The 22,163-nt window shown below is 40.1% G+C and overlaps 1 protein-coding gene across 6 annotated transcripts in view; it reads right to left on the reverse strand.

Moving 5' to 3' along the window:
• Positions 1–1,434: 1,434 nt before the first annotated feature.
• Tut4 (terminal uridylyl transferase 4) overlaps positions 1,435–22,163 on the reverse strand; it is a 112,328-nt gene continuing 91,599 nt past the window's right edge. Inside the window, exons 22-30 of one of the 6 annotated variants that reach the window (XM_042679259.1) lie at positions 21,574–21,751; positions 21,039–21,086; positions 20,870–20,952; positions 16,942–17,057; positions 15,571–15,752; positions 14,885–14,985; positions 11,379–11,826; positions 3,970–4,128; positions 1,435–2,064 (exon numbers count right to left, since the gene is read on the reverse strand). In XM_042679259.1, coding sequence (XP_042535193.1) covers positions 1,976–2,064; positions 3,970–4,128; positions 11,379–11,826; positions 14,885–14,985; positions 15,571–15,752; positions 16,942–17,057; positions 20,870–20,952; positions 21,039–21,086; positions 21,574–21,751 — 1,404 coding nt within the window. In that variant the 3' untranslated portion in view covers positions 1,435–1,975. Of the gene's footprint in view, positions 2,154–3,969; positions 4,129–11,378; positions 11,827–14,884; positions 14,986–15,570; positions 15,768–16,941; positions 17,058–20,869; positions 20,953–21,038; positions 21,087–21,573; positions 21,752–22,163 lie in introns of all 6 variants that reach the window. The other 5 variants (XM_042679252.1, XM_042679245.1, XM_042679281.1 and 2 more) reach the window with 5 other exon arrangements.

Consider the following 22,163-nt stretch of genomic DNA (forward strand, 5'->3'; position numbering starts at 1 on the left):
CTCAGGCATGCAAGGCAAGCGCTCTACCACTGAGCCACCTTCCCAGCCCCATGAGTACATTTCTTTTAGGACACTGTCACCCTTTCCTTCATTCTCTCCTAGTTTCCTCCTCCTATTTCTTCCAACAGTTGTATCTTTTATAGTTCAGTGTCTACTGAGTACCACACTGCTCCACCTGTTCACCCATTGTCCATTTCTGTGTCCCCTCTTACCGCCCCCCCCAAAGACAGATAAATTAACAAACAAGACAAAAAGCAAAGAAAAAAACTCTCATTTCTATTTCCTGGAGTTCAATAAACATTATTTTATATGGTCAAAGGCACAGAGGTATTGTGCCTTTGGAGCCTTAATTTTTGCTGATTAATTTTTGCTTCCTGCCTGGGCATGCACCTAGGTATGATCCACCTTTGTTAGGCCTTACAGTAGCTGGTGTAACAGGCATGCAGAGCATCATCCAGCTTTTTTGAGAAGGGAGGCTCATGAATGTTTTCTGCTCAGGCTGGCTTTGAACATTGATCCCAACAATCTTGGCTTCCCAAGAAGCTAGAATTACAGGCGTGAAGCTCCAGCATCAGGCTCTAAGGCACTCAATTATATACAAGGTTATTAATAAATAAGAATTACTTTCCTTTTACTTTGTCAGTATAAGTCACGGTTTGTTGTTGTAGTTGTTGAGTTTTGGCCAGTTTTATGCTTCGACTCAGGGCCTGGGTATTGTCTTAATAAGAGTGTCCCAGACTTTCCTGCCTGGGATGGCTTCAAACTGTGATTTGCAGATTTCAGTCTCCTGAGTAGCTAGGATTACAGACATGAACAACCAGCACTGGATTCAAGGTGGTTTGTTTTGTTTTGTTTTTAAATAACAACACACACACACACACACACACACACACACACACACAAATTCCTACAACATAGCTATTTTGTGGATGAGTGGAGGGGACCAGAATCCAAGAGCCTTGTGTATGCTAGACAAACTATTCTAACACTGAGCCCTCAAAAGTTCCAAGTAAGTGTTCCACCTTTGGAATTCACTGCTTTCCTTGCATTTCATTTTCAATGATAAAATGATGATAGCATATGCATCTATCAACTTCATATAATTGTGATAATCCAATAAAGGACAAGAAAAGATCCTTAAATCTTCTAAAACTAGGTAATATTCAATGAAAGTACAAGTCTTTTTTCTTTTCTTTTTTTGGTCGGTCATGGGGCCTGAACTCTGGGCCTGGGCGCTGTCCCTTAGCTCTTCAGCTCAAGGCTAGTGCTCTACCACTTTGAGCCATAGTGTCACTTCTGGCTTTTTCTGCTTATGTGGTGCTGAGGAATTGAACCTAGGGCCTCACGCATGCAAGGCAAGCAGTCTAACACTGAGCCACCTTACCATCCCCAAGTACAAATCTTTTTAAACCAGACGAATTAACCAAATTTGACTCTTGTCAAAAAGATTTATTAACTTAAAATAGAACTTCAAATACAGACAAAAGCATTTTTCCATTCAAGTTTGAATATATTCAATATACAAGTATGTAAAAGAAAGAAGTTTGAATCTTCATGTTGTAGTTTTTTTTTTTAACCTTTTAAAAAGTTTTTGGCACTACAAGGTTCTGTAAAGAATAGAAGTGACAGATTTAAAACACATGAAATTCTTTCCTAATTCTTAAGAACAATATATATAAAGTCTGAAGCAACCAAAGTATGAATACAGCTAATAGAAAATAAAGAATGTCATTTTTTAAATTCTCTCTTTATACAATTTCATCAAGGTTAAACAAAACATAAAATTCCCTTAAAAATAGGGTAATAAAATAGATGAAATTTGTATCACTCAATTTGGTGATACTAGTAAAAACTATAGTTCATATTTATATACAAATAATACAGTGTTTAAAAACAGTCTTAGGATTTAAATAAGCTATCTAAACGTGTTAAAATTTTAAATCAGGACCTGATTTGTTTTGCTTTCCATTAAATGTCACTTTTTCTGCTGAATGTAACTGACATTGAGGTACGGATACCCTTGAGACAGCAGGATTGGCTGTTGGTTGTGCATCGGTAGACCAGCTGAAAGAAAATGGACTCGCATTACTCCGACACGTTTCCTCTTGGTGGGTGGGGACAACGCTCTCTACACCGACGGGTGGCACATCTGTCTGTTGGACACAACACAGACAGGAAACTGAAAGGCTTGTGCCTATTTATCTGACAACCCCTTATAATCAACTTATAAAACCAGTTCTCTATCTACTTCTATAATAAAAGAAGCATACTAAAACATTTGGAGAAGAAGCTATAGTTGGAAGTACGAGGGAAATGTAGGTATGTGAAAGGAAAGGAGACAAAAGAAATGGGGTGGAGATCAAGGGGAAAATTTCAGACTCTCCTATCTTAAAAATGGTTTGTTTATACAACTGATAACTTTCCTCTGCCCTATGTATCTACTCAAGAAAGAACCCAACGATAGCCAAGGGTATCCCATTCTATTATAAGAAGTGCCCCAGCAGTACATGGCAAATATAAGAAGGCTTAAATTTATCAAGCCTGAGAGTTATACCATGGGCCTCCCTTTAAAATTATTTCATTCAACCAGCATTTATATCCTTAGTGTGTGCTTTCTTTTCTTTTTAAAGACCCAAGGATGTATTTTAGTATAACAGGATAAAGTAGGGAGAATAAGGAAAAAGGAAGAAACATTTCTTGGTCTCCAGGCAGAAAATGGGAATTACAGACTTCTATGCTTTTAATTTCTTGAAATTCTACTTTATCATGATTCCCAGACTACAAATACCATTGCTGGTGGGACGGACACTTTATTTTGTGTGTGTGCTAGTTCTGGGGCTTGAACTCAGGGCCTGAGCACTGTCCCTGAGTTCTTTTGCTCAAGGCTAGCATTCTAACACTTGAACCACAGTGCCACTTCTGGCTTTTTCTGTAGAATTGACCCCAGGGCTTCACGCATGCTAGGCAATCACTCTATCACTAAGCCACATTACCCTTTTTTTTTTTTTAATGTTAACTAGTTCTGGGGCTTGAACTCTGGGTCTAGGCACTGTCCCTGAGCTCCTTTTGCTCAAGGCTAGCGCTGTACCACTTGAGCCACTTCCACTTTTTTTGTGTGATTAGTTGGGAGACAACAGTCTCACAGACTTTCCTGCCGAGGCTGGCTTTGAACTGCAATCCTCAGATCTCAGCCTCCTGAGCAGCTAGGATTACAGGTGTGAGCCACCAGCATCCAGCTCTGAATATATATATTTTATGTCTTCATCTTATAACTCCATCCTGTAGATTTTCTTTTTGTCATCAATATGTTATACAAAATTCAGTGACATTTTGTATAGTGTTCCCTTAGATAGAAATATTCCATGTTGCTTCTAATCTGAAATGGGGGGGGGGGGGGGGAATCCTCTATCATAAAGCCAAATTCAAACATCAAAATCTCTTTTTTTTTTTGGTCAGTCACGGGGCTTGAACTCTGGGCCTGGGTGTTGTTCCTCAGCTCTTCAGCTCAAGGCGAGCGTTCTACCACTGGAGCTACAGCGCCACTTCCGGTTTTCTGGGGGTTTATTGGAGATAGGAGTCTCACGGTCTTTCCTGCCCCAGCTGGCTTTGAATCACAATCCTCAGATCTCAGCCTCCTGAGTAGCTAGGATTACAGGCGTGAGCCACCGGTGCCCAGCTCAAATGTCAAAATCTTTTATGATACAATCTCTAGTAACAATTCTGACCCCTCTACTAGGGTAATATTAACTCATTCCCCTGAATTCCTATTCTTGTTTAATTTTACATGTTGGGCTCTTCTGATAAAATGTCAGGAGATTTCATTTTACTCTTGAGGAAGAAGTATGTATTACAGTATGACATGTATTGTTTCCTTAATGCATGAATTTTTCAAACCCAGATCCTGGTTTTCATTGAGGCTCCCTGTAAGGAATAAAACCCAGCCAGCTATTAATTTGTAAACAATGATACCTTGAGTATAGAAAGGTTTGTTGGGCTGAAATCTTGCATTTCCCTGATGCATGAAGTTCTGATGCAAACCATAAGGCCACGAAGCTGGGACGAGGGGAAAATGAGGACGTGGTGCATGTTCCCAAGGAATTGGAGGGTTCAGTCCTCGAAAGCGTGGCTCTGTATTTCAGAAAGACAATAAAAAATACATTTTAAAATACTTCCTTCTTCATTCCAATGTTCCTTCATTCTGTAAAAATATAGTATAAGTTGTGAGCTGGGCCCAAGTGGTATACCAAAAAAAGAAAATTCAAGAAACCAAACATTATGGTTTGATTATTTATAAGAGATAGAGTAAGATATAAACAATAATGTAAAACTGCTATACCAGATAGGCAAAGGTGTTACGAAGAAGGGCTTATCCAGCCTTTGAAGGTTAAAGAACATCTTCTTTAGATGACTAAGTGATATATTTTAGAAAACAAGGAACAAGGTGGGTGCTGGTGGCTCACAACTGTAATCCTAGCTACTCAGGGGGCTGAGATCTGAGGATTGTGAGTCAAAGCTAACCAGAGCAGGAAAGTCCATGATATTTTTATCTCCAATTAACCACAAGAAAACCAGAAATAGAGCTATGTCTCAAAGTGGTGCAGCACTAATTGAACAAAAAAAGCTCAGGGATAGTGCTCAGGCAAAAAAAAAAAAAAAACAAGGAAAAAGTTAGGAAAATGGGGTAGGAGACAGCATTTCAGAGAGTAAAAGAAGTATAAAAAGGAAAGAAAAGCACAGAAATTTGGGAGTATCAAACAATCAGCAATATAGAAAGAGGTGGAAGAAATAAAAGATCACTGGAGAAACATCTCAAAGGAATAAAACATGTTAAGGAACTTACATTTTATTCTTAAGTAAATGCTAACTATCCCTGAATTTTGGGCTTAAAATGATTCTAAAAATTCTATTAGAAGCTTGAGGGAATGTGGTATAATTACTGAGAGAGATCTTGGGCTTTGCAATCAAACAGGTCTAATCCAAATCACAGTTCTGAAAATTATGAAGGCTTCCTTTTGAATCTACAGTTGTAATAATAGTTGAATGAAATAAATAAAAAGTGGCACCAGGTGCCAGTGGCTTACAGCTATAATCCTGACTACTCAGAAGGCTGAGATCTGAGGATCATGGTTCAAAGACAGCTTGGGCAGTGGAGACTTTTTTGTTGTTGTTGGTCGTGGGGTTTGGGTTAACTCTGGGTTTGGGCACTGTCCCTGCGCTCTTCAGCTCAAGGTGAGCGCTTTACCGCTTGAACCACAGAGCCACATCCAGTTTTCTGGTAGTTTATTGGAGATAAAGTTTCCTGCCCGGGCTAGCTTTGAACCATGATCCTCAGATCTTAGCCTCCTCAGTAGCTAGGATTACAGGCCTCATAAGCCACTGGCACTCAGCTATGGAGACTCTTACCTCCAAGTAACCAACAGAAAACTGGAAGTGATGTTGTGGCTCAAAGTGGTAGAACATTATCTTTAAATGCAAAAGCTCAGGGACAGTGCCCAGACCCTGAGTTCAAGCCCCACACCACCAACAAAAAAAGTGACTTGCACAAATTATGGCCTATCAATAGGAAATTTTAAGAGAGAGAAGACACATTCTTTCTACGGCAAACCATATCCCCTTAAAATCTATTCTATCATTACGTACATTTTTTCTTTTTCCAAGTGTAGTACGCACCAAATCTTCTGAATAGTGTCTGGTGGCTTTTCCCATTCAAGTGTCATAAGGTGCTAAGGAATAACTGAAAAACCCTGCCTTTATTCACTGAACTTTATACCAGAGGAGTAGGGTACAAGAAAACTAAGACCTTTATTTGCATTCTTACAAGCTCAATCTTCTTGGGAAGTGATCAGAAAGAAAAAATAGCTAGTTCAATGTAATCATGTTACAACTAAGGGCTGAAATTGAAGGGCTCTGGGTTTATAAAGTAAATGATACTGGGTATACAGATTTAAGTCATGGCCAATTGAGAAAAGTTTTAATATGAAGGAGTTAATTTTTAAGGATATATTCCAATCTCCTTTATTCATTTTCTCTCTTTCTTTCTTTCCCTCCCTCCCTTCCTTACTTCCTTTCTTTTCTTCCTTTTTTTTTTTTTTGTCAGTTGTGGGGCCTGAATTCCGGGCCTGGGCGCTGTCCCTCAGCTCTTCAGCTCAAGGTTAGCACTCTATACTTTGAGCCATAGCACCACTTCTGGGTTTTTCTACTTATGTGGTGCTGAAGAATCAAACCCAAGGGCCTCATGCATTCATGCATGCAAGGCCACTGAGCCACCTTCCCAGCCCTCCTTTATTCACTTTCACAACCAAATATTTTCTTATGGGAGGAGTTGGAGCACCCTCAACTCTTATAAAAATGATCATCATTTTAATGTATTCCCATTCAGTCTTTACATTTTTTTTTTTTTGGGTCCGGTCGTGGGGCCTCAACTCTGGGCCTGGGAGCTGTCCCTCAGCTCTTTAGCTCAAGGCTAGCGCTCTACCACTTGAGCCACAGCACCACTTCCGGCTTTTTTCTTTTTGCTTGTGTGGTACTGAGGAATCGAACCCAGGGCCTCTGGCATGCAAGGCAAGCGCTCTACCACTGAGCCACCTTCCCAGCCCCCACAGTCTAGCTTTTTACTGATTATTTGTTTGTTTCCTGTTCAAGGCTAATACTCTACCACTTTGAGCCACAGCACTGTCCCCAATCAGGTTTAAGAAACTTTTTTCATAGGTCTCTAAGAAATAACCTACTTTTGTTTAAAATTATCTCTAAAGTTCTTTTAAAAATAATCATATTTTGGGCTGGGAAGGTGGCTCAGTGGAAGAGTGCATGCCTTGCATGCATGAGGCTCTGAGTTCGATTCCTCAACACCACATATGCAGGAAAAAGCCAGAAGTGGTGTTGCGGCTCAAGTGGTAGAGCACTAGCCTTGAGCTAAAGAGCTGAGGGACAGCACCCAGGCCCAGAGTTCAGGCACCATGACTGACCCAAAAAAAAAAAAATCATATTTTTAGTTTACATTCCCCAAACAAGCTATTTTAGGGTAATCAAATATAAGTAAATATAAAACCGTTTTAGGGGTTGGGAAGGTAGCTCAGTGGTAGAGCGCTTGACTTGCATGCATGAGGCCCTGGGTTCGATTCCCCAGCACCACATAAGCAAAAAGAAAAAAAGCCAGAAGTGGCGCTGTGGCTCAAGTGGTAGAGCGCTAGCCTTGAGCTGAAGAGCTGAGGGACAGCGCCCAGGCCCAGAGTTCAGGCCCCACGACCAGATTCCCCTCCCCCCCCCAAAAAAAAATCCTTTTAAAACTAATAATGAGCGAAGTGCTGGAGGCTCATGCCTGTAATCCTAACTACTCAGGAGGCTGAGATCTGAGGACTGTGGTTCAAAGCCAGCTCAGGCAGGAAAGTCCGTGAGAGTGGCACTGTGGTTCAAGTGGTAGAGCATTCTCCTTGAGCTGAAGAGCTCAGGGACAGCACCCAGGGCCAGAGTTCAAGCCCCACAACTGGGGAAAAAAAACTACTAATGAAATAATAGATGTTGGCAATAATTAATAACTTAAGACCATTAAGTGTAAATGAAGAACTTTATTTTATAATGGATAGAACAGGAAAACACTTAACTGACAGATTTTTTTTGATCGTGAGGCTTGAACTCTAGGCACTATCCCTCAGCTCTTCAGCTTAAGGCAAGCGCTATACCACTTGTGCCACAGCACCACTTCTGGTTTTCTGGTGGTTAACTGGAGATAAAGAGTCTTGTGGACTTTCCTGCCCAGGCTGGCTTTGAACCATTCCTCCAATCTCAGCCTCCTGAGTAGCTAGGATTAAAGGCATGAACCACCAAAGCCCAGTTCAGATTAATCTTAATTTATTAAGATATGAACAACCAGACAGTTCAATTCCTACTGAAGTAAGAGTACAAGAAATATACAACCAAAAGAACCTCAATCTAATATAGTCTCAAAATCTAATAGTTTACAGGACAGAAGTAGGCAATAAATTAAACTGACAAGACAACATCAGCAGATTGAAAAATGAGAAATTCTAATTTGTTCAACAAATATGGGAAGCTGGGCACTGGTGGCTCATGCCTATAAGCCTAGCTACTCAGGAGGCTGAGATCTAAGGATCGCTGTTCAAAGCCAGCCTGGGCAGTAAAGTCCCTGAAATCCGTGAGACTCTTATCACCAATAAACTGCCAGAAAACCATAAGTGGCATTGTGGCTCAAGTGGTAGAGTACTTGTCTTGAGCTGAAGAGCTTGAAAGACAGCGCCCAGGCCCAGAGTTCAAGCCCCAGGACCAACAACAACAACAACAAAAAAAAACCTAACACACACACACACACACACACAAATATAGGGAAAATCCTAAGGGAAGCTTATAAATTAAAGAACATTCATGGAATACAAAAACCACATGTAGGGCTGGGAAGGTGGCTCAGTGGTAGAGCGCTTGCCTTGCATGCATGAGGCCCTGGGTTGGATTCCTCAGCACCACATAAGCAGGAAAAAAAGCCGGAAGCCGGAAGTGGCCCTGTGGCTCAAGTGGTAGAGTGCTAGCCTTGAGCTGAAGAGCTGAGGGACAGTGCCCAGGCCCAGAGTTCAGGCCCCACGACCGGACCCCCCCCCCCCAAAAAAAAAAAAAACATGTACTATTACAGGCTTTGTTTTGATCCTGATTCAAATAAATCAAATAAGATACCTGCTTTTAGACAAACATGAAAAAATCAAAAAGGATTACTGGTTTTGGATATAGTAATAAGACTTGATTTTTAGTTGGTTTTTTAAAAAATATAAACAAGTTTTAAAGGCAAATTTGATCCAATGTCTAGAACTGTATTGATATCAAGCCAATAAAAATTTTAAATGGTGGTTAAGACATCCGATTTTAAAATAAATGAAATTACTGACAACTGTTATACTTAATAATAGGGGGTTCATTAACTGTTTCCTTTTGAGTATGTTTCAGAATTTCCATAATTTTTTTGTTTTTTGGTGGAACTTGGTGTTTGAATTCAGGACCTTGCATTTGCTAGGCTGACACCCACCACTGAGCCATACCTTTAACCTTTCATCATGGTTTTTTTTTTTTTTTTTTTTTTGGTGTCCGGTCGTGGGGCCTGAACTCTGGGCCTGGACGTTGTCCCTCAGCTCTTCAGCTCAAGGCTAGCGCTCTACCATTAGAGCCACAGTACCACTTCCGGCTTTTTTCTTTTTGCTTATGTGGTGCTGAGGAATCGAACTCAGAGCTTCATGCATGCAAAGCAAGCGCTCTACCACTGAGCCACCTTCCCAGCCCCTCATCATGGTTTTTAAATAAAGATAAAAGTAGTCTGTAATTCTAGCTACTTTGGGATTGGAAGGCCAGAAGTTTAAGGTAAGCCTGGGCAGAATGGTTCTCAAGATACCCATCTCAACGAAGAGCTGGATGCAGGACACATTGTTATTCTAGCAACACAGGAAGGTGAATGCCTGGGCAAAAAGCAGAACCCTATCCCCAAATTAACAAACAAAAATCAGGGCTGGAAGTATGGCTGAGAATTAAGAATACCTGCCTAGCAAGGAGAAGGACCCACGTGCAATGCCCTGTACTGTGTCCTTAAAAAAAAATCACCAAAAATATAAAACTAACAACTATCAACTTATTTTTTCACAGGTGTGTGTGTACACACGCACATGCATGCATACGTGTGCCAATCCAGGGACTTAAACTCAGGGACTAGGCTTTTTTGCTCAAGGTTAGCACTCTACCACTTGAGCCACAGCTTCATTTCGGACTTCTTATGGATTAACTGGAGATTAAGAGTCTCACAGACTTTCCTGCTGGGCTAGCTTACAATGTGATCCTCACATATCAACTTCCTAAATAGCTAGGATTGATTACAGGCATAAGGTACTAGTGCCTAGCAAATATCAACTTTTTTTTTTTGTCAGTTGTGGGGCCTGAACTCTGAGCCTGGGTGCCTGTCCCTCAGCTCTTCAGCTCAAGGCTAGCGCTCTACCACTTGAGCCCCACGCCACTTCTGGCTTTGGTGCTGAGGAATCAAACCCAGGGACTCATGTAAGCATTCACTGAGCCACCTTCCCAGCCCCAATATCAACTATTTTTAAATAAGCAAGTATAATATATCATATGTGAAAAGTTTACTTGGTTACTTGTAAGAATTTAGATTATAAATGACTTCCTTTTTATAATCTTCTATGAGTATTACTTACATTGAAATGTTAATTGCTATTAATATCTTCTGCTTTTTAAAGAACTGTTCCTTACTAAAGACACAGTAGAGTCCATAGCACAGGTTTTGAAGAAAAAAGTTAAGTTTAAATTTTAGATGTATCATAATTAACTATGAGAAATGTTAAGTTACTTAACCCTTCAATTTTACCAGCTATGAGTACCAGTAACACAGAAAGCAATGAAAAAGTCGGGTATCGGTGGCTTACAACTATAATCCTAGCTACTCAGGAGGCTGAAATATGAGGCTCATGGTTCAAAGCCAGCCTGGGCAGAAAAGTCAAGAGAGGAGAGAGGAAAGAGGAGAGAGGAAAGAGGAAAGAGGGGAGAGAGGGGGGAGAGAGAGAAGGGGGGGAGAGAGAGGGGAGGGGGGGAAGAGGAGAGAGTGAGAGAGAGCGAGATCCGGGCACCGGTGGCTCATGCCTATAATCCTAGCTACTCAGGAGGCTGAGATCTGAGGATCTCAGTTCAAAACAAGCCTGGGCAGGAAAGTCTGCGAAACTCTTATCTCCAATAAACCACCACAAAACTGGAAGTGGCGCTATAGCTCAAGTGGTAGCCTTGAGCTGAAGAGCTGAGGGACTGTGCTCAGGCCCAGAGTTCAAGCCCCATGACCAACAAAAGAAAAAAAAAGAAAGATAGAGAGAAAGAAACAGACAGACAGACAGACAAAGAGACACAGAGAAAGAGACAGAGAGGGAGGGAAGGTGGGAGGGAAGGATGAAGAGAAGAGAAGAGAAGAGAAGAGAAGAGAAGAGAAGAGAAGAGAAGAGAAGAGAAGAGAAGAGAAGAGAAGAGAAGGAAGGAAGGCAGGAAGGGAGGGAGGAAGAGAGGGAGGGAGGAAGGGAGGAAGAGAGGGAGGGAGAGAAGGAGGGAGGGAGGGAGGGAGGGAGGGAGGGAAAAAATTTTAACTAACATTTAAGTGTATTATCTCATTTAATATTCACTGTATCACTAGGTTTCAGGAATGAAACCATTATTATGATAATAAATGGCAGAACTAGATTCAAATCTAAGATATATATATATGTACATATATATGTGTTTGTATGTGTGTATATATATAAAACCTGTAACTTTTTACAACTTCATAAATATTGTTTACACAAAAACATTAGTCACCCAACCTTTGTACAGATACAAAGTTAAAAACAAAAGGTTACCTGAATTCCCCACTGCACCATTGTTCACCAGGGAATTTGGAGCCACAGTTCGAGGCCAGTGTCCATCATGAGAGGAACTAGGGATTGCCACGGGTCTGGCAGCAGGCTGTGCAAAGATTATGCTGGGATCATTCAGGCCAATATTGCTGGGGGCACTGCCTGGTGCAGAGTGGATCACTGGGCCATGAATAGGCCATGAGGGGGTGGGGATCTGGAGGGGGTGCATTGGCAACAATCCCATATTATGCATGGGAGAATACTGCGCTGGTGGTGATTGGGGAAAGTTATACAAGGGCATCTGGACCTGATGTGGTGGCTGGGCTCCCTGCTGAGGTGGGCCAAGCTTAGGTTGGGATCCTGGCTGAGATGGAGACTGGGTAATAGCAGCTGATTGGGAAGAATTTTGTGGAAATGGCTGGGGCTGAGGAGAATAAGATGGTGAATCAGACTGCAGAGAAGAGAGAAAAAAAATGACATTTTAAAATAAATTTACAAACATTTTAATTTTATAAAAGTTGAGTTTATCAAGATACAAATTATGAAGTTATTTTATTAGAACATTATATGCAGAACTATATGATTGTCTCAGCTAAAACTTCATTTTAGATGAAGATAAATTTTTATATTTCTGAAATTCTCCCTTTCATGAATATTGCCTTAAAAACCTTTTTACTGTCTAAAGGAAATAGACACTAGATATCATTTCTGTATAGTATACAGAACATGCATGTATTTCCCATGATGAACTAGAAACTTACATGTAAATAACTCATGGTCATTTTCATTCAGTCCCTCAACAAATATCTATTGAAAATCAATTATTTACTGTACATTATTCTAAGTACAAGAAATAGAATTCTAGAGTGTATGCTTTCAATGAGCTTAAGGTTTAAGGGGAAAAAGAAAACAGCAGAAAAAGATCACATAGACAAAGTGTATAACTGTCTTTCAGTGGCTCACGCCTGTAATCCTCACTACTCACTAGGCTGAGCTCTGAAGATCGAACTAGTCTGGACAGGAAAGTCCATTAGACTCTGATCTCTGGTTAACCAGAAAAAAGTTGAAAGTGGAGCTGTGGTTTCAGTAGAGCCCTATCCTTGAGCAAAAAAGCTCAGGAACAGCACCTTGGTCCCTGAGTTCAAGCACCAACTAGACCAGCACAAAAGAACAGAAAGCGTAACAATTACTGTAATAAAGAACATATAATATATAGTATAATAAAATATAGCTTGTAATTTGTTATATAAAATTTATTAAAATTTTATAAAATACAGCTTGTAACTTGGGTTTTCCAAGTTAATGTTTTAACAAATTACAAGCTACTACTAAAGAGTACATGCTTAGATTTTTTAAAAAATAGTAAAGGGGCTGGGAAGGTGGCTCAGTGGTAGAGCGCTTGCCTTGCATGCCTGAGGCCCTGGGTTCGATTCCTCAGCACCACATACGCAAAAAGAAAAAAGCCGGAAGTGGCGCTGTGGCTCAAGTGGTAGAGTGCTAGCCTTGAGCTGAAGAGCTGAGGGACAGCGCCCAGGCCCAGAGTTCAGGCCCACGACCGGACCCCAAAAAAAAAAAAAAAAAATAGTAAAATAGATCTTTCCCTGCCCTGAGACAGCCCAGACTGCCCTTGAATTTAAAATTTACCTGTTTCAGCTTCCTAAATGTAGCACCATACCTATCTACAAATCCATCTTTCAGTAAAACCAACACATTATAGTGGTATAAATTTGTTTTGAATACCCTACATAAATACACATGTTCCATAAAAGAAATGCAAATCAAAACAATATTGAGGTTCCACCTCACTTTGGTCACAATGGCCACTACCAGGAAAACTAACAATAACAAATGCTGAGAGGGATTTGGCCAAAAGGGAACTCTATTATACTGTTGGTGGGAATGTAAACTTGTTCAACCACTCTAGAAAGCAGTATGGAGATTCCGTAAAAGACTAAGCACATCCCCTAATGACCTAGCAATCCCACTCCTGGGCAATAGATCACAAACCAGGCCACACTAAAGCCTTCAGAACAACATGTTCATCCCACCATTGTTTACCACAGCCAAGATATGAAATCAACCCACATGTCCCTCAGTGGACAAATGGATCAAGAAAATGTGGTATATACACACAACAGAATTCTATTCCTCCATCAGAATGATACTGTACCATTCATAAGGAAAAATTACATTAAGTGAAGTAAGCCAGAACCAAAGGAATATAGGCTACATCGTTTCCCTCATATGTGATAACTAGACTGTGCCTATAAATCTACCAGGAAACACAATGAATGACTAAATGATATATCATTATAAATAGCTATATTGATATATCATTTAATCAATGTATACATATATAATATACATAATAAATGTATATATAATATACGCAATAACTTATATAGGACTCTAGACATTCACACATTGAGGCCAAAGAGATATGGTTGATAAAGGCTCAATAGCTATGTCCATATGATCATATAAATTAATATTCTTTGAAGTGAACTCCAAGAAAAGGAAACAAGAGGCATTTTTAATTGCCATTGTTGTTCTTTTGTTTTCCTTTCATCTCGTTAGTATTTAGGAGGGTAAGGGAATGCACATAAAAGGTGGAACAAGGATGAACAAACACAACCGTTGTACTCACTAGACACTATGTGGAAAATGAACTCTACACCTTGTGGGTAGGGACAGAAGGGAAAAACTGGGAAAGCAACAGAAGGGGAGACATTGTACTCATTATTCATTACCTAACTTATGTAACTGTAACCTCTCTGTATAACAACTCTACAAGAACAATAATTGAAAAAAACTCTCAGGGTTCCCTTTCCTACATTTAATCATTAGTAGCCTCTAAAATGGAAAGATAAAATTGGATTTCTGTTAGCAAAAGAAAGCACCATTTTTACAGTTAGGTACAGCAGCAAGTGAAGAAAAGGAAATATGAAAAATTGTATATGTCAATTTTTATTAATAGTACTGACATTTTTCTACTGGGCAAATCACCTGAAAATCGTTAACCTTATTTAAATCTATCCTATTAGGTAGTTGCTGTTTTATTTACCAAATGGGTTCCCATGTATCTTACTTCAATACTCTTCCTTCAACTTTATGGGCCTAGCAAGGCAAGGACACTTCTACAAGGTACCATGTCATCTTTTTTTTTTTTTGGCGGGGGGGGGGGGGTGGGGGAGTGGGTGTGGGTGGGTGTCCAGTTGTGGGGCTTGAACTCTGTACCTGGGTGCTGTCCCTCAGCTCTTCAGCTCAAGGCTAGCGCTCTACCACTTGAGCCACAGCGCCACTTCCGGCTTTTTTCTTTTTGCTTATGTGGTGCTGAGGAATCGAACCCAGGGCCTCATGCATGCAAGGCAAGTGCTCTACCACTGATCCACCTTCCCAGCCCCATGTCATCTTAAAGTCTATACTTGCTAGTCTGAGAAAATAAGCCCTTTTCACCTACTACAGATAGTTATCCTCCTGACACACTCATTAACAGTTAGAGTACTTACACATTCTGAGGACTGTCTAGTCCTCATGGACTGTTCACCCTGTTGCTGAGCTGAACCAGCCACCTGTTGGGCATTCACAAGGTTGCGGACCAATTGGGCTGCTAAGAGAAGATACCACAAAGAAAATCAAGACACAGAAAGTATCTTTTTTTTTTGGGGGGGGGGGAATTGGGGGGAAGGGGTAGGTCTATCTTTGAGCCTCTTTGTGCTCAAGGGTAGCACTCTGTCATTTGAGCCACAACACCATACTTCTGGCTTTTTCTGAGTAGTTTATTGGAAGTAAGAGTCTCACAAACTTTTCTGCCCATGTTGTCTGGGTGCCTACGTTAACAGCAAGCAAACTAAAGAGTCAGACTCAAACTAGAGACTACTTAAGAGGGAGTCAGCTGAGTGTAACAGATTGTGGATACTTTGATTATAAATATGCAAATAGCATTGTAAGTAAAAACCTCATTCTCTAAATCTTAACTTTAAGAAATTTAAAAATCTTGTGACTGTTGAGAACTGAGGAACAAGGGTCCTTAGCATGACATAAACATACACAACTTTATTTCTGCCAGAAACTATTTTTGCCCATATGTTTTCTTCTTGTGGTGCTGGGGTTCAAGCCTAGCATATTACACATAGTAGATAAACATTCTACCACTGAGCTACATCCCCAGCTATTTTTGGCTTTTTGTACTTACCTGCCACACTGCTATTCCTCTGGCGGGCCAGCTTCACCTCTGGGCACTCCCTGCGTATATGTCCTGCATCTCCACATATAAAACATCTGAGATCTCGAGGGTCACGTGAGTCAAGAAGGTCTCGGGAGTCTTTCTCTTCTTCATTCCCTTCCTTTTCTTCTTCACTGTCTTTCTTCTTTAGTCTAAACAGTAAACTGCTGATACCAATAATGTGGGGCTAGGGACTTGTAAACTGAACAAGCCATAAAGCAAACTAAACTACACACAGTAACACCAAGAATAACATTGTTATTACAATAATGTGGGGCTAGGGACTTGTAAACTGAACAAGCCATAAAGCAAACTAAACTATACACAGTAACACCAAGAATAACATTGTTATTACACAGTTTCATGCAATTTTGTTGTTTTGGTTTGTTTTTTTGGGTCTGGTCATGGGGCCTCAACTCTGGGCCTGGGCGCTGTCCTTCAGCTCTTCAGCTCAAGGCTAGCGCTCTACCACTTGAGCCACAGTGCTACTTCCAGCTTTTTTTCTTTTTGCTTATGTGGTGCTGAGGAATCGAACCCAGGGCCTCTGGCATGCAAGGCATGCGCTCTACCACTGAGCCACCTTCCTAGCCCTGCAATTTTGTTGTTGAAGACAAGAAATTTCTCATCTGTAGCACACCTAACCTATATGTGAGAAACTGTATATTAGTTTTATACTTAATTTTTAAACTGCTAGGAACCCTTAGAGACTAATGCTTCACATCTCTCAAAAAGAAACTGGAACTCAGAAAAGACAAATATCTTGCCTAAGTAGTCAGTAAATAACAATGAACCATCTAGATTTTGTCTAAAAATTTCAAAATTTTCACATTAAGTCAGACTTGCAATGAAAAAAGGTAATTTTTCTGGCCAGCTAAATATACCATGTAAGAACTTGAAGGAGTATACATCATAAGATACATTTTGCCTGAGGGTGGTGGTGGAAGATACAATGTATGTATCTCAAGTTACATAAGATATAAGTATAGCTCAGAGCATGTATAAATACCCCACGGACTCAGTTCAGCATATTTTTATTAATGGTTTGCTGGACTGAAGTCCTCAGCAATAACACCATGTACTAGTTACTTTTTTTTTTCTTGGCTCCTAACACAATTACCAACATATACTTCTATTAAAGAAAACTGAATGAGCAAATGTTATAATACACTATTATATCACAAAATAAGTTTTACACTACTACAAAATTCCACTCAAATCAGCATAACCTAAAGCCCAATTTAAAGCCCTGAACATTTTTATAACCTTTCTGAACACAATTACAGCTACAAATTGGCCTCAAGTTTATTTTCCCTAATTGCTAATAAGTAATTATTTGCCAACCTCTTCCTTTTGGGACAGTCTTTCATGTAATGGCCTATTTTTCCACATACACGACAGCATCGATCATTGGGAGCCAGTTCTCCATCTGTTAACACTCTAGAATCGAAGAAGTATTCCTAAGGAGAAAATATAATTTTACTAAAAAGCTCACTATAAATATACCTTTCCAAATGAAAAGGATCATGATAAGCACTTTTAAAACAAGAAAATAAATATCAACTTTTAAAACAAGAAAATAAATATCAACAAATATTTCCAGTAACTGAAACCAGGGTATAAAGCAAGAGCCAGAATCTTCATCATCACAATGGTAACAGAACTAAGCATTTACATCCACATTATATTAATTATAGATGCTATAGATAAAATAGATAAGGAAACTGTAGCTTACAGAGCTTAAGTGATTTGTGGGGGCAAGGAGGAGTTGCCAGTCCTGGGGCTTGTACTGAGGGCCTAGGCACTGTCCCTGAATTTCCTTTTTGCTCAAGGCTAGCACTCTACTACTTGAGCCATAGCATCACCTCCAGCTTTTTCTGTGTATTTGGTATTAAGGAATGGAACCAAAGGCTTCATGCATGCTAGGCAAGACTCTACCACTAAGCCACATTCTCAGCCTGAGATTAAGTAATTTGTTACCAATTTTTTCAAAAATGTTGGTTAAATCTCATATAAAGAATTTAGCACTTGAGCTGGGAATGTGGCTTAGTGGTAGAGAGCTTCCCTAGCATGCATGAAGCCCTGGGGTCAATTCTTCAGTACCACATAAACAGAAAAAGCCGAAAGTGGTAGTGTGGCTCAAGTGGTAGAGTGTTAGCCTTGAGCAAAAAAGAAGCTCAGGGACAGTGCCCAGGCCCTGAGTTCAAGCCCCAGGATTGGCAAAAAAAAAAAGAATTTAGCACTTGATCTATACTGACTAAAGCTCATGCTTTATGCTATACTAAGCAATGTTTATAAAGGGATTCTTCTCTGTTAAAAAAAAAAAAAGAGCTTTGTGAAAATAAAGCAATTCTTTGTCTTAACTGATTCAAACTGCGTGCCAGTGGCTCATGCTTGTAATGCTAGTTACTTAGGAGGCTGAAATCTGAGGATTCAGTTCAAAACTAGTCCAGTCCAAGAGACTCACATCTCCAATCAACCACCAGAAAACTGGAAATGGCGCTGTAGCTCAAAGTGCTAGAGGCTAGCCTTCAGCAAAAAAAACTCAGGGACAGTGCCAGGGCCCTGAGTTCAAACCCCATGACAGACAAAAATAAATAAATAAAAGATTCAACTTGCAAACTGCTTTTAAAGAACCATTTGTTTAAAGTGAGTACATTTAAGGATGGAGAAGGTAGGAAATCTTGTAGTGAATACTTTTCCCAAGTCTTAAACCAGGCTCACTTGTCTTTTTATCATAGCACCTTGCTTATCCTTCTTGTGTTCACTTCTGCACTGTTAGAAACATACATGGTGGGCTGGGGATGTGAGTTAATGGTAGAGTGCTTGCATGAAGCCCAGGCTCAATTCCTAAGTACCACATAAACACAAAAAGCCACAAGTGGCGCTGTGGCTTCCATGGCAGAGTGCTAGCTTGAACAAAAAGGACATTCAGAGACAGCGCCCAGGCCCGGAGTTCAAGCCCAAGCCTGGCCAAAACAAAAACAAAATCAAACAAACAAAAAACCACAGTTGGTCCTAATAGTCTCCATATTTCTAGAAGGCAAGAATACATGTTCAGTTAACTGTCTACAAGTTTTTATAATATCTAGAATCAAGCCATGTACCAGGGGCTCACATCTATAATCCTAATAAGAGGCTGAAATTTGAGGATCGCAGTTCAAAGCCAGCCGGGGCAGGAAAGTCCATAAGACTCATATCTCCAGCTAACCTCTAGAAAACTGGAAATGGAGCTGTGCTCAAGGTAGTAGAATGATAGCTTTAAGTTAAAGAGCTCAGGGACAGTGCCCAGGTCCTGAGTTCAAACCATGATCAAAAAAAAAAAAATTGGAATCATAGTAAAAGAGGGAGCAGTGGCATGATTCAAGTGGTAGAGTGCTTGCCTAGCATACACAAAGTCCTGGGTTAAATCCCCAGTACAGGTGGAGAAAAAATTAAATAGAATGGCTATAATAATATAAAAATAATAAAAGGCACTGGTATGTTATGCAAAACCTAAAACCATAACACAAGTAGTTAGAAAATATTTTAGTAGTTCCTCATTATTTGGTATATACCAAGGAAAATGCAAATATGGTGGCGCATGCCTTTATTCAACACTTAGGAGGCTGAGGCAGGAGAAGGATCATATGTCTTAGATAAACCTCTGTGGGGCCAGTGAGCCCAACTTTACATTCACACACACAATTATACATGTAAACATTCACAACAGCATTGCTCATAATAGCTATCAAGTAGAATAAACCGAATGTTTATGCATGAAGCTGATGAAAGGGTAAATAAAATGAATTCCCTGTGCAGTATTATTCAACCATAAAAAGAATATCGATACATGCTATAGCATGATCTTTGAAAGTAGTATGCTTAAAACAACAGCAGATGGGCTGGGAAGGTGGCTCAGTGGTAGAGCGCTTGCCTTGAATGTCTGAGGCCCTGGGTTCGATTCCTCAGCACCACATAAGCAAAAAGAAAAAAGCTGGAAGTGGCGCTGTGGCTCAAGTGGTAGAGCGCTAGTCTTGAGCTGAAGAGCTGAGGGATAGCGCCCAGGCCCAGAGTTGAGGGCCCACGACCGGACCCAAACAAAACAAACAAACAAAAAAAAAAACCAGCAGACTCAGCTGGTCACCAGTGGTTTATGCCTGTAAGCCTAGCTATTCAGGATGCTGAGAGCTAAGGATCACAGTTCAAAGCCAGCCTGGGCAATAAAGTCCCCATGAGACTCAAATTAATCACTCAAAAACCAGTAGTGGTGCTGTGACTCAAGTGGTAAAACATTACCCTGAGCACAAAAAAGGCTTGGGACACAGCCCAGGCACAGAGCCCAGGCACTGAGTTCAAGCCCCACAAAGGACAAAAAACAAGGGAAGTGGTGTTGTGGTGGTTCAAGTGGTAGAGTGCTCGCCTTGAGCTGAAGAGCTCAGGGACAGTACCTAAGCCCAGAGTTCAAGCCCCGTGACTGATAAAACAACAAACAAAAAAAAAAACCAGAAGACTATATTTGTTGTTGGTGGTGGTGATATAAAATTCTTGTTCATTTGGTTTGGCTTTTTTGGAGAGAGTTTTACTATGCAGTCAAGGCTGGCCTCAAACTCACATTTCTCCCCCATTAGTCTTCTAGTGCTGAGATTAAAGGCATGTACCAAGACAACCAGTTTTAGACTATATATTAGCCAGGTGCCAGTGGCTCACATCTACAATCCTAGTTACTCAGGAGTCTCAGATCTGAGGATCATGATTCAAAGACAGCCAGAGCAGGAAAGTCTGAGCGACTCTTATCTGCAATTAACAAGCAAAAAGCTGGAGTGAAACTACAGCTCAGTTGGCAGAGTACTAGCCTTGAAGCTCAGGGACAGTGCCCAAGACCTGAGTTCAAGTCCCAGGACCAGCACAAAGAAAGGAAGGGAGAAGAGCGGAGAGAAAAAAAAGAGAGATAGAGAAAGGTAGAGGAGAGAGAGAATAGAATATATATGGGAGGTGAGACACATGATGGGGAGAGGAAGGAAGGAATAATATTCTGATAACAAAAAACTACACACAAGACTAAAACATATAGAGTTAGCCTTAATGATCTTAATTTTAAAGTATTCTACTCTAAAATTAATTATGTCTTAAAATTAGTTGTTAAATAATCATATATCTAGTAATTCTGAAATGTTTATTATATCATATTTATGTATTACTGATTTCCCTTTTTCTTCCTGGGTAAATAAAACCAAAATTAAACAAAAAATTTCCATGAGAAAAGATTAAAAATTGAAATAATGTAACTTACAGCTTCTCTGCCAATGAGTGGATAAAATGGGGTACCAAAAAGTTTTCTTCCATTGATAAATGCCTTCATAATAAAATTGGTCACTATTGAAGAAAGAAGACAGCAATAAAGATGAGAACATTAATGTCTAAAGAACATTTAAAGAAGGTAATCTCTATTTAAAACTTACTTTTTCTAGAAACTCCAGCACCAAGATTGTGATTCAAGTCAAAGGGATCTAGAAAAGCATAGTTTAAAATTAGGAATTATATTCATTGTACCATCATCAAATGTAGATAGCCAGAACCACTCTAGTATTACTTATTCTCAGTCATCAAGTCATTCAGTTGTTGGATATTAAGGGAAGGGATCATAAAAATCAAAGCGAAGAATCTTTGAAATTCTAATATTGCTCATTTTCCTCTTCCATTTCTTAGCCAAATTTTTGTTTTTAAAATAAGAATGGCATAAGCTGGGCACCAGTGGCTCATGCCTGCAATCCTAGCTACTCAGGAGGCTGAGATCTGTGGATCACAGTTCGAAGCCAGCCTGAGCAGAAAAGTGATACTTTCATCTCCAATTAGTCACCAGAATACCAGAAATGGCACTGTGGCTCAAAGTGGTAGAGTTCTAGCCTGGAGCAAAAAAGCTCAGGGATAGTGCCCAGGCCCTGAGTTTAAGCCCCACATCCAACCAAAGGAAAAAAAAATGGCATAAAAAATTACCTTCAATCGCAATGCATTTAGATGTCCACTGTTTTTCAAAAGTTGTCAACAGCTTTTTTTGTCGAATGCTAATTACATATTCCTTAAAATCAAACTCTTCAGTATAGAAGCGAAGCAGTCCCAACCAAAGCTCTCCTAATGACTCTGTATTCTTTCCAAGTGATGGCAAACGCTTTTTCTTCAGGTAAAGAAGGAAGAGAAGAGGAAGATAATGGAGGAGAATAAAGGGGAAGGAAATAAGGGGAAAGGAGAGATATATTATCTAAAACATATTCCAGGGCAGGGAAGGTGGCTCAGTGGTAGAGCGCTTGCCTTGCATGCATGAGGCCCTGGGTTCGATTCCTCAGCACCACATAAGCAAAAAGAAAAAAGCCAAAAGTGGTGCTGTAGCTCAAGTGGTAGAGTGCTAGCCTTGAGCTGAAGAGCTGAGGGACAGCACCCAGGCCCAGAGTTCAGGCCCCATGACCAGACCCAAAAATAAAAATAAATAAATAAAACATATTCCACAAGTCAAAGTAAAATGATTAAACTATACTAACCCTAACAAGCATCAATAAGCATTCTGTGACATAAGAACTATGTAAACCTTA

This window comes from Dipodomys spectabilis, unplaced genomic scaffold (genome assembly GCF_019054845.1).
Source record: "Dipodomys spectabilis isolate Male_0828 unplaced genomic scaffold, ASM1905484v1 ptg000002l, whole genome shotgun sequence".
Taxonomy (NCBI): Eukaryota; Metazoa; Chordata; class Mammalia; order Rodentia; family Heteromyidae; genus Dipodomys; species Dipodomys spectabilis.